Source organism: Odocoileus virginianus, chromosome 17, assembly GCF_023699985.2.
Source record: "Odocoileus virginianus isolate 20LAN1187 ecotype Illinois chromosome 17, Ovbor_1.2, whole genome shotgun sequence".
Taxonomy (NCBI): Eukaryota; Metazoa; Chordata; class Mammalia; order Artiodactyla; family Cervidae; genus Odocoileus; species Odocoileus virginianus.
In genome coordinates this window covers 31698883-31711126 of record NC_069690.1, presented here as the reverse complement: position 1 = coordinate 31711126, position 12244 = coordinate 31698883, and the positions used below count along the sequence as shown (strand labels likewise).

The 12244-nt window shown below is 43.6% G+C and overlaps 2 protein-coding genes across 29 annotated transcripts in view; one reads left to right on the top strand and one right to left on the bottom strand.

Moving 5' to 3' along the window:
- The window catches only part of NCOR1 (nuclear receptor corepressor 1), a 120644-nt gene extending 113991 nt beyond the window's left edge, over positions 1 to 6653 (bottom strand). For 16 of the 21 annotated variants that reach the window (XM_070479153.1, XM_070479167.1, XM_070479161.1 and 13 more), the window contains exon 1: positions 5597 to 5780. The gene's annotated coding sequence lies outside the window, so the exon portion shown is untranslated. Of the gene's footprint in view, positions 1 to 5596; positions 5781 to 6184; positions 6280 to 6565 lie in introns of those variants that run through there. The other 5 variants (XM_070479165.1, XM_070479166.1, XM_070479168.1 and 2 more) reach the window with 3 other exon arrangements.
- The window catches only part of PIGL (phosphatidylinositol glycan anchor biosynthesis class L), a 47231-nt gene continuing 41636 nt past the window's right edge, over positions 6650 to 12244 (top strand). For all 8 annotated transcript variants that reach the window (XM_070479186.1, XM_070479190.1, XM_020887573.2 and 5 more), the window contains exon 1: positions 6650 to 6899. In XM_070479186.1, the coding sequence (XP_070335287.1) occupies positions 6662 to 6899 (238 nt within the window). In that variant the 5' untranslated portion in view covers positions 6650 to 6661. The remainder of the gene's footprint in view (positions 6900 to 12244) is intronic.

The following is a 12244-nucleotide window of genomic DNA, read 5'->3' as shown; positions in this document are numbered from 1 at the left end:
CAAAATAACATATCCTCCTTCACTCATTAAAATGGTTCTGTGTAAATAGAGTAACTTCTCCTTCCACCCCTCCCCTCTCCTGCTCAGTTTATGCCCCACCCCCATTCACACACACAGACGCACACCATTAATGGACTACACACTCCCTACTTCTGGCATATTTACACTGTGTGTATTTAGGCTGTAACTCCTAGAAAGCACAAGCTTTGGTTTCATTTCAAATACATAAAAGTCATTGTTATTCAAAGCTGAATTAAAAGAACTTAATCAAAAGTAATACAAAATTAAATGACTTTGAAGTCATGATGATTACTACTTAAAACAAAAATTTCAAAATTATGTGAATCCATATGCTATTGCCAAGGGAAATGAACTGCCCAAAACAGACTACTGACTCTAAACCATGCATGACAACAAAAATGTGAAAACAGCTTATCAGTTAAAGTATGGGAGGGAGGTGCAATCTATAATCATAAAGGTGACCATCCTAACAAGTCAAATTTTCCTAGAAAAAAGTAACCTCGATTTATTCTGATTTAATTTTGGTGTATTTATGTATAATTGAGTAATCTTAACTCTTCTCTTTCTTCTATCTTGACTAATCTACTCAAAAATTTAATTTTTGACATAAAATTAATCACATAGTATTCTTTCAGAGATCCCTTCAAAGGGATTTTATAATAATCCTGTAAACCCACCATTCCTACTTCACATTTTTTCCCTAGCACCAAAACAACTAAAAAATTTCCTGCATATTTAAGTTAACATATTTTTGTTCTAATATTATCTGGACATACAAATAATCTGAGATGAACTGATTCCCCACTTACTCTCTCTTTCTCCCAAGAATCCAAGTACATGGAGAGAAATTTTTTTTAAAAAAATGTTTTAATAATAATTCACTGATAACACATGTTTTACCTGACACCGGTGAGTTTCTACCTGATTGTTAATTTCCAAAAACTATTCATCATCAAGTTCTCACATGTGTATATCCACCAGCTTCTACAGCTGCACCAAGTAACTCTAAGCTCCTCCTTACGCATTCAGCAGATTCCTACTACACCTTTCCCAACCAAGAACAGAGTGTTATTCTGGGAGTAGGGGCAGAAGAAGGATCAAAAAATAAGTGAGACACAGACATGTCCACAAGGGGCTTATGGTCTACTCTACTGAGGATTAAATGGACATGTATATAAGTAACTATGATGTTATAACAGAGGTATAAGTAAAGTACTAAGAATTTTCAGACCAAAAAAAGTCATCTTCAGATAAGAGGGAGGAGCAAGGAGACTTCCTGGATGAAGTGCTATGTGATAAAAACCTCTCAAAAAATCAGCAGTATATAGATGTGGTAGTTTGGAAGTGTAAGGTAGGAAAAAGCATTCTGGAAAAAGCACAGAATGGGAAAAAAACAACCCTTCTTAATGCAACCCAAAATAGGCACATTATTTAACAGCCCAAATGGAATTTAAAACACACACACACACATCATGCTTCAGTATTCATGTGAGGACATTAGTTTAAAAAGAAAACTATGCCTTTTTTTTCAAATAAATTTTATGAGTACCTATAGAAAACTAACATTTAAAAAAAAGAAAACTAACATTATATATGAAGCTTTTCAACAGGACATTTTTTTTTTCTTTTTTCCATTTATATTAGTTGGAGGCTAATTACTTTACATCATTACAGTAGTTTTTGTTATACATTGAAATGAATTAGCCATGGATTTACATGTATTCCCCATCCCAGTCCCCCCTCCCACCTCCCTCTCCACCCGATCCCTCTGGGTCTTCCCAGTGCACCAAGCCCGAGCACTTGTCTCATGTACCCAACCTGGGCTGGTTATCTGTTTCACCCTAGATAATATACATGTTTCAATGCTTCAACAGGACATTTAAAAAGACAGTTCATGTTCACACTATTTACCTACACTTTCATATTAACAACTGAAGCTTCTCATACTTAAAGTAGAAGTTTGGAAGTAAAGCAAGCAATAACTGATACATAACCTAACCTATCAACCTGTGTCTCTAAACCACTGGCATAATAAAATTTACATCACTTTAACACTTAAATTCCATGAAATGTCAGTAGGTCCAGATAACCTTAAAGGCATTTTTGTTTAAGAAGATATTTATCATAACAGATTAAAAATGAAACTAGTAATTCCCAGTGATATTATTGATATAGATCAATACCAACTTTTTTCAAACTATATTTTCAACTCAATATCTCAGCTGAGTGACTGACCGCTCATTCCCCAGCCCACCCCCTAATTTTTGTTTTCAGTTGTATCAACCATCACACTGAATCATCCCCTGATGATACAGTGTGACAGCAGGAGCTACTCTGGACAGCCAAGGACTGGATTCTGCTGCCGGCCAATAGCAACAGTTCAGGCCAGATCTGTTTGATTCACTGACCTTCAGTATACTCACCAGTAAAACGGAACTGGTTAACCTACATGACTCTATGCTTTATAATTCTATAAATAATGAGCATTTTGTTTTAACCAACTTAGATTTGTCTTTGAGATTACTATCAAGTGACCGTAACAGCAGCACACATAAAGAGTAAACCTGAAAAAAAAAAAAAGAGTAAACCTGAAGAACCCCCCCCCCCCAACACTCTCATGGCTTTGTATGCTCTCATTTTCACATTCAAAGAGGAAATCCCCTTTCCCCCAAAAAAGTATGTTGTATCTGAAAACAATCCAAGATATATCCAAGTAATATTTTGACCACACAAGCTTCTGGGATAGAAAAAAATGGTAGAAGAGTAAAAATATTCAAGGAAAACCACCACCACAAGAATACCAAAATAAAAAACAGATGTTCTACATACAGTTATTGCTACATGACAGAAGTTCTGGTAGCTTTTCAATACTCCTAAGAAGTTCTGAGAGAAAAACAATGTTTTCTTAACCTTCTCTCTGAATGTACTTTTGCATCCTGAAACCTGAAAAGGACAAAGTATCAGACAATCTATAGACTGAGTTCTTTGTGCACATAACTGATCAGGTCAACTTTATACTTCTATAGCACTTAGCAACATGCCCTGAACATGAGGCATGCCACACCAGCTGAACAAGTGAATGAACGACACACAAGATAAGTCCATACATAATAAATTCTGACCAACCTTTACTACTACTTTGTACCATGTTCCAGTAAAACTCAATCTCTGAAGTAAATGGACACATGGAAATAACTAAGTATTCGAGATCGCTATCATCCTCAAACATCAGTTAAGAATTTGAAATTTCAATTAAGACATTACAAAATACAATTAAAACTGAGTAACAAACACAAAAAAAACTGAGTAAGAAATACCCTGACATTAACCTACATCAATCCCTGGCTTATTTAAAAGCCCCTACTTTCTCCTGAAGATAGAAATGGCAAAACAAACTCTCCAATCCACAAAATTTAGAAGAAAAAAAAGCTTAGGAAAACTTGATTAATCTATACTTACTTAGCCTTGGAACAAATTTTACTCAATTAAATTCAAAGAAAGATAGCTAATTTTTAGCATTCTACGCTTTTTCAAAAAAATAGGCGGGCAGGCCAAACTCTTACGTTTTACTATATGATGATGAAGTCCCACAAGACAACGAGTTAAAAATATTTATTCCTCAGAAGTCATGAAGAGAATCACAGCTACAGAGACCTGTGACAGCAGATCAGCAGGTGTACTCCATAAGTTGTAAGTTGTAACTGTGAACACAATTTTCTAATTAGAATACAATGTTCATCCACTCAGTAAACATTTGCAATGTCAATACCCTCTGGCAGTGCCTTAAAGTCAGAGAAGGGCTTCTCCTGTCCTCAAGAGGAGATAAGACAAGTAGGTACCTAAATGCAAGGCAGAAAGAATAAATGCCATAAGAGATGCACAGATAAAGCATTTCAGAAATGAAGAGGGAGCTGTTACTCTCACACAGAAATATAACCTTTTTGATCTTTGTAAAGCAATTTCACAACTATTAACTCTCCTAGGCTCACAACAGCAACCTAGAAGAGCGGATATTTTCCTACTAGCATAGATGAGGAAACTGAAGCAGAGAAAGGTTGATCCTGTTCCAAAATGACACATAGTTAAAGACAAATCAGGACTCTTTGTATTATATTTTCTCTGGGGGAGGAGTTCAACATATGGCAAGACTTTCATAAAAGGAAAGAGTATTTTCGTATTCCAAGTAATCATATCCTTATGTATGTATGTGCATATTATTTATATACATGTGTGTGTTAACCTTGATTTCCATTAACAGGTGTGCTTAAAGCATAGCAAAGCAACTGTGTACTATAAATATTAAAACAAACTTCCACTGGATTTTAACAGAATAAGCAAATAAAAACAGTACCTCTTTCTGCAACAACTTGTGAAATAATTAGATTTCTTCCGTAATTTTTACCCATGTCTAAATAATATTCTAAAATTGGTCTGCTCCTGAGACCAGGCACGTTGGTTCTGCCAATAATTATCTTTAAGGATACATCACATTTTCGAAAACTATTAAAAATTAAATAATGCCATCAACTCTTCAGCTATCCAAGGGAGAGTCACGTGTGACGCATCAGCAGCAGTTATTGATCAAGACATGCTGAACGAATGAATGAATTATTTGCAGGCATTTTAAAATCCCTGGCCTGTTGCTCTCTACGCAACGTTCTGCCTCCCATCACTGCCTCACCAGGGTGCACGCAAGGCATGTAAATTTCAGTACAATTAGGATCTAATTAGGGAAGCAAATCTGATGCAGGTGAAAATGCTAATCCCAAAGATTAGAATTACCCACACCGCCAAACCATGGTTAACTCTGTAGAAGCGGGACTGGAGCCTGCAACATCGGTGAAAAGAAAACTGACACTTTGTGAGCAAATACTTTTACTAAATGTCACTTATGCCCACTCGCACCTTTAATATACGACTATACCCCTAATCCGGTTAATTCAAAGAATTCTGTCTCCTCGCCACTAAGACTGACCTCTCAATGATAGTTTCTTGAATCCCTCTCCCCTCCAAAAGAGAATCCACGTTAAACAGCCACGGTAAAAGCCAGAAGGTACCGGGTTCCCATCTCCGCCGTCTCCCCCGCCCTCCCTTCGCCATTACACCCCAAGCGGTTTGGTCGCAAAGGTGAACTAGTTTGCTCTTCACGCACTTGTCCACCGCTGTCACCCACCCTGACCCCTTGCACACTCGCGGGCGGCCACCAACTCCGCCCCGGAGGAAGCGCGGGCCACCACCTGCGCCGGCCCCACCCGCCGCCCCGGTCCGCGCCGCCCCGGCCCCCGCAGCCCCCTCCCCGCAGGACACCCCGGGCGCCCCGGCCCGGCCGCAGCCCATTCTTCCTCCAAACTCCAGCAACCTCCCCCACTCGCCCGGCCCCGCTCCCCGCCGCGCCCCTCTGGCCCGGCCGCTGAGGGCTAGAAGCCCCTGGTTGGGCGGGTCCCAAGACGCCGGCCCCGCGACGTCCCTCGCCGGCCGGGAAGGCGCCCCGGCGGCGAGCGCCCCCGAAGTCCTCGGCGGCCCCGAGTGAGCGGCGGCCCGGAGGCCGGGCTGCGGGCGCCAGGCCTACACTCACCGGGAGCGGGCGGAGCGCGGCGGCCGGCGCGGCCCCGGGCCTGAGGGGCAGGACGCAGCCCCGCGCGCGGCCCTGCCCGGGCCCTGGTCGGCGCGGCGAGCCGGGCGCTCACTCCAGCCGCCGCCGCCGTCGCCGCTGCTTCGCCACCTCGACCGCCATCTTGACTCAACCCCTCTCCTCCCCCCCGGCCCGGCGACCGCGGCTGAGGCGGCTCCGGCGCCGGCTCCTCCTCCTTCCGGAGGCTGGCAGGCCGACTCCCTCCGCTGGCCGAGCTTCCCGGGTTGCCCGCCTCCGGCCCCCTGGCATCCCGCCTCGGTCCGGCAGCGGCGGCGGCCCCAGCGCGGAGCCATCGCGCCCGGGTCTCCCCGCGGGCGTGGGAAAAGAAAGGACGCGGGCCTTCGAGCTCGCGCTGCCGGGGGCGCGCGGCCACCCACCCGCTGCTTCCCGGGCTTGGGCTGCGTTCGCAGCGGGCCTCCCTGAAACTCCGCGCGCGGCCGACCCGCCCGTGATGCCAGCCCTCCCTCCAAGGATCCCGGGCCCCCGCGCCCGCCAAGTGCGCTCTCGGCCTCACGCTTCCAAGGAACTGACCGGACGGGCCTCGCCACCGCATACTGTTCCTTTAGAGAAGCCGCCACTCCACATCCCACAATTAGGGAGTAGAAACCCAGTCGGTGTCCACCCGGATAGTTACGAGAAAGCCTGGGTTTTAAAGAAACGAGTGATAAAAAGGTGACGTGAAGAGAATTCGCACTCAAGAGGTTGGGGGTTCTTTTCAGACGCTTCCCCTTAGGTACTGTGTGGACAGCAAGGGGGTCGCTCAGCTCTAAAGCGAAGCAGGCACGAGAGCTCGTAAAGGCCGCGTAAAGTAGCGAGAGCCCGTGAAGAGGGCCTGGGAGGCGTCCGTGTCCGAGCACACAGCCCTACGCTTAAAGCCTCCGGCCGTTGGAGAGGCCAGCAGGACGGACTTACACTCGGAACGGGGTTTCCGCGAGCTCGGTTTTCCCGCCGGAGTCGGCCCGGCGGCAGCCTCCCGGTCTGCGCAGGCGCAGTTTCTCTTCTGGGGGCATGGAAGTGGCGGTGCCGCTTCTGTGTCTGGCGGCGACTGTCCTGGTATGGGGCGTCCTCTGGGTTTGGGACTCCTGGGAGCGAGTGACGAGGCCGGAGCAGGCTGGCCTGCCCGGAGGCGGAAGCCGGACACTTCTGGTGACGGCGCACCCCGACGATGAAGCCATGTTCTTTGCTCCCACTATTCTAGGCTTGGCCCGCCTGCGGCACCAGGTGTTCCTGCTCTGCTTCTCCGCAGGTAGGAGGCTGTAGGCGGGGCGCGGGGACTCGGGGCGGCGGAGATAATTCAGGCGCCGGCCTGTTTCAGTTGGCTTCTTACCGAAGAGGTTTCTGTTGTAGGCGCCAGGCGAATGAACACACTGAAGGACCCTTCCCAGGGCCGCAAATCCTTGATCCCATCCGGTACGGCTTCCCGGGGTTGGGCACGTGGGCCGCGTGTGAGCCCGGCTCCCCGCTGCCGCGATTGGAGAGCACGAGAGAACTGCTCCCATTTGCTTCCGAAAAATACCCACATCTGCGCTGGGAACTGTGGCTGTAATCAGTATTCTGTGGAACCTTTTCATTCACAGGAGGGCAGAGAATAACGACCGAACAGAATCTAGGCCGTGTCATGACTGCTCAACTCTTCATTCTGTGCTAGAAACATGTACATGTCAGACCGAGGGGAGAGCCCATTAGACTAGAAAGTAATCTTACAGGTCGTTTTAGCGTTCAACTCGACCCAGCTTTCACTGAAGGGACCGTTCAAAGAATAAATCCTCCTTTACCGTACAGAAAAGATGGGATGAGAAAACAGAAATTGACCATTATGCTGGATTATGGTGATAATTGCAAAGCTGTATAAATGAAATAATTAAACTGTACATATACAGTGGGTGAATTTGATGGTATGTAAAAACCATACCTCAATAAAGCTGGTTGTAACATGCCCAATGAGCTCTTTTCCCATTTGGTTGTGTTTCATACCAGTTCTTCTTCTATACAGATTTTTCTCAATAAGCATGTTCATACGATTTATCACAGAATATTACTTTGTCATTAATTTCTTAAATATTAAAAACTTATGTGTAATAATCACTATTAAAATGGGCAGGGAACTTCCCTGGCAGTCCAGTGGTTAAGACTACAGGCTGCCAATGTAGGGGGTACCGGTTCCATCTCTGGTCAAGGAGCTCAGGTCCCACATGCCAAACAGCACGGCCAAGAGATTAAATAATAATATATGGCCAAAACCCAGAACACTAACATCCCTAAATGCTGGTGAGGATGTGGAGCAAAGGAATTCTCAGTCACTGTTGATGGGAACACAAAATGGTGCAGTCACTTTGTGAGGAAGTTAGTTTGGTAATCTCTTACAAACCTAAACATACACTTATCAGCAATAACCCTCCTTGGTATTTATCCAAAGAAAGTGAAAACATGTTCACCCAAAAACCTACACCCGGATGTTTATGGCAGCTTTATTCGTAATTGCCAAAACATGAAAATAACCAAGATGTCCTTCAGTAGGTGTGTGGATAAACTGTGGTCCATTCAGACAGCGGAATATTAGAGCTAAAAAGACATGAGCTGTCAAGCCATGAGCAGAAACAATCTTACATGCATATTACGAAATGAAAGAAGCCAATGTGAAAAGGCTTTGTTCTGTATGACTCCACCTATGTGAAAATCTAGAAAAGGCAAAACTGTGGAGAGAGTAAAAAGTGGGGATCAGGGGCTGGGATGGGAGAAAGGATGTATAGACAGAGCACAGAGGATTCTTAGGGCAGTGAAAATACTCTGATACTATAATGATGGATACATGTCATTATATGCATGCTTATTCACTAAGTCGTGTCTGACTTTTTGCAACCCCAGGGACTGTGGCCCGACAGGCTCCTTGGTCCATGGAATATTCCAGGCAAGAATAGTGGAGTGGGTTGTCATACTTTTCTCCAAACCCACAGACTGTACAAGACCAGGAGTGAACCTAATGGAAAGTGTGGACTTCGGGTGATGATGGTGTGTCAGTGGAGGTTCACCAGTTGTAACACATGTACCATCCAGTGGGGGATGCTGATCATGGGGAGACTGTGGATGTGTGGGGCAGGGAGTCTATGGGAACTCTCTGTATCTTACCTTCAAGTTTGCTGTGAGCCTAAAACTTCTCTTAAAAAAGTCTTGACTAATTTTTTTCATTAAAAAAAAGTCTATCTGCTAGGATGTATACTCTGCCCTGGGAATAAAACTGAAAACAAGTTAGGTAATGAACACATCCTTCTGAAACTTGTAATTTAAACATTTATCCATATTGATTAGAACTAGGTATATAGCCTTTTAAATGGTTTCATAGGGATAAACCTTAATTTAATTTGTTGTTTAGTCGCTAAGTTGTGACCAACTCTTTTGCAACCCCATGGACTGTAGCCCACCAGGCTCCTCAGTCCATGGGATTTCCCAGGCAAGAATACTGGAGTCGGTTGCCATTTCCTTCTCCAGGGGATCTCCCAACCCAGGGATAAAGCCCTCGTCTCTGGCATTGAGCCACCAGGGAAGCCTTTTAGTTAGTCATCCCTTCAATTCAGTTTAGTCACTCAGTCGTGTCCAACTCTTTTCGACCCCATGGACTGCAGCACGCCAGGCTTCCCTGTCCATCACCAACTCCTGGAGCTTACTTAAACTCATGTCCATCAAGTCGCTGATGCCGTCCAACCATCTCATCCTCTGTTGTCCCTTTCTCCTGCCTTCATCAAGGTCTTTTCCAATGAGTCGGTTCTTCACATCAGGTGGTCAAAGTATTGGAGTTTCAGCTTCAGCATCAGTCCTTCCAGTGAATATTCAGGACTGATTTCCTTTAGGATTGACTGGTTGGATCCCCTTACAGTCCAAGGGACTCTCAAGAGTTTTCTCCAACACTAATACCACAGTTGAAAAGCATCAATTCTTCGGTGCTCAGCTTTCTTTATGGTCCAACTCTCACATTCATACATGACTACTGGAAAAACCATAACTTTGACTAGACAAACCTTTGTTGGCAAAGTAATGTCTCTGCTTTTTAATATACTGTCTAGGTTGGTCATAGCTTTTCTTCCAAGGAGCAAGCGTCTTCTAATTTCATGGCTGCGGTCGCCATCTGCAGTGATTTTGGAGTCCAGGAAAATAAAGTGTGTCAGCTGTTTCTGTTGTTTCCCATCTATTTGCCATGAAGTGATGGGATGCCGTGATCTTATTTTTCTGAATGTTGAGTTTTAAGCCCACTTTTTCACTCTCCTCTTTCACTGTCATCAAGAGGCTCTTTAGTTCTTCACTTTCTGCCATAAGGGTGGTGTCACTGGCATATCTGAGGTTATTGACATTTCTCCTGGCAGTCTTGACTCCAGCTTGTGCTTCATCCAGCCCAGCATTTTGCATGATGTACTCTGCATATAAGTTAAATAAGCAGGGTGACAGTGTACAGCCTTGATGTACTCCTTTCCCGATTTGGAACCAGTCTGTTGTTCCATGTCCAGTTTTGTTGCTTCTTGACCTTCATATAGATTTCTCAGGAGGCAGGTCAAGTGGTCTGGTATTCACACCTCTTTAAGAATTTTCCAGTTTGTTGTGATCCACACAGTCAAAGGCTTTGGCATAGTCAATAAAGCAGAAGTAGATGTTTTTCTAGAACTCCCTTGTTTTTTCGATGATCCAACAGATATTGGCAATTTGATCTCTGGTTCCTTATTATTGTATGTATATTTAGAAGTTCCCCCCCCCCCCCAGTTTATCTCTATTACAAATAACCTCTTTATTTATACTTCTTGCTTTGATTAACATTTTTTTCCCTCAAAAAAAATTTTTATTGGCAGTAAGATTAAACCATTTTTCAAATATAATGAGAATTTCAATCTAAGCACTTTTCTCAGTTCTATTAAAGATATTAATTGCAAATAGATGCAAGTAATGGTCTTTTTTTTAAATTTTATGTTTTTATCAACTATGGAAATCAAATTAATACAAGCAAAATTTTGAGATGGTTGAATTTTATTTACAAAGTATTATAGGTACAGGGGATTCTTTACTAAATTTCTTTTTGTTTTCTAGTAGGTTGAGGCTGAAAATTAAAATTTTTTCAAATGAAAAACTATAAGACCTACCAGAACTCTTGACACATGCTGATATATCAGTATCTATATTGTTGTCTTTCATTGTTTCCTCTGAATCTAACTTTCTTTGTAATTTTTAAAATTACTTTTTAAAATCCCCAACTCACTGAAAAAATGTATGGATTAAACATTAGCCACCTTCCTGATTTATTCTAACCTGAAAAGCAGGAAGTTAATAACTTGTTATATAACATAATGAAAGCTGTAACTGCATGACAGAGAAAATACTGTGGGCCCAAAATGAGGAAAAGCATGAATTTTCTTTTCACAGAGTTGGATTAAGGAAACTTTGAAAAGCTTTTCTTTTGAGCTGGTCTTTTAAAATAGGACTTAGGTTCACAGGAAGTAGGGCAAGTCATTCAGGGCAGTCATTCAAAGAAATAGTAAAAACATAAGTAAGTCTGGGATTCATTTGAATGATTCATTCTAACTACATCTCCAGTTCTAAGGGGTAGGGAGAAGCAGGGAAAAAAATGTATCTTATTAGTGGCTCATAGAATCCTCTCAGCAATCCTATGATAGGCATTAAATACACAAAATGTTACACATGTATATAATTTGTTCCCCCTCCCCACTTTTTTTAACTATGGAAACTAAATCACAAAAAAGTAACTTAACCAAAGTGAAGAGCTAGGATATGGAGGAACCAGAACCCTGTGGGTCTTTCCAGTTCTGAGCCATTACACCCAATCTGCCTCACACATCTTGTTGTTCTGACAGTTAAGGAATAACTCATTTGATGCCCAGTGTATCTTCCAAGAAATACCAGTTCATCAAGCTGCTATTTTAAAAAGTTAATAACTTGACGCGACAAGTTTAGGGAACTTAATCAGATATGCTCTCCCCAACCCCCCCACTTTAAAGCTGTATAGTCCTTGTTAGACTGTCAACATCTCGGTGAAGTCTTGCTATAAAAAGTCCTATTTAATTTTGTTTAGTTCAGCATTTCTCCAGTTTATGTAACCACTGAGCTGTTTCTGTGCTCAAGTCCGCCTGACTCCTTGAGGCCCCACGGACTGTAGCCCCCCAGTCTCCTCTCTCCATGCAATTCTCCACGCAAGAATACTGGAGTGGGTTGCCATGTCCTCCTCCAGGGGATCTTCCCAGCCAGTCTCTTGTGTCTCCCTCATTGACAAGTGGATCCTTTACCACTAGCGCCACCTGGGAAGCCCAACCATTGAGATATCTATTCACATACAAGTGGAAGAAAGCCACAGTAGATAGTAGGGTGTGGTAAAATACATTTGGTGGAGAATTAGCACAGACAGTTCTGTATTTTAGAAAGCTCGTTTCAGCAGCATATGGAGGACAGTTTGGAGGGAAAGACTGGTTCTTCCCATCAGGAAGTGGAGCCTGTTTCTCTCCTTGAACCTGGATATGACTTGTGACACCCTACTGTCTGCTCACAGGGTGCACTGTTCTAGAGGGTCCCAGCCACTTACTCCACCGAAGTGCCTGCATG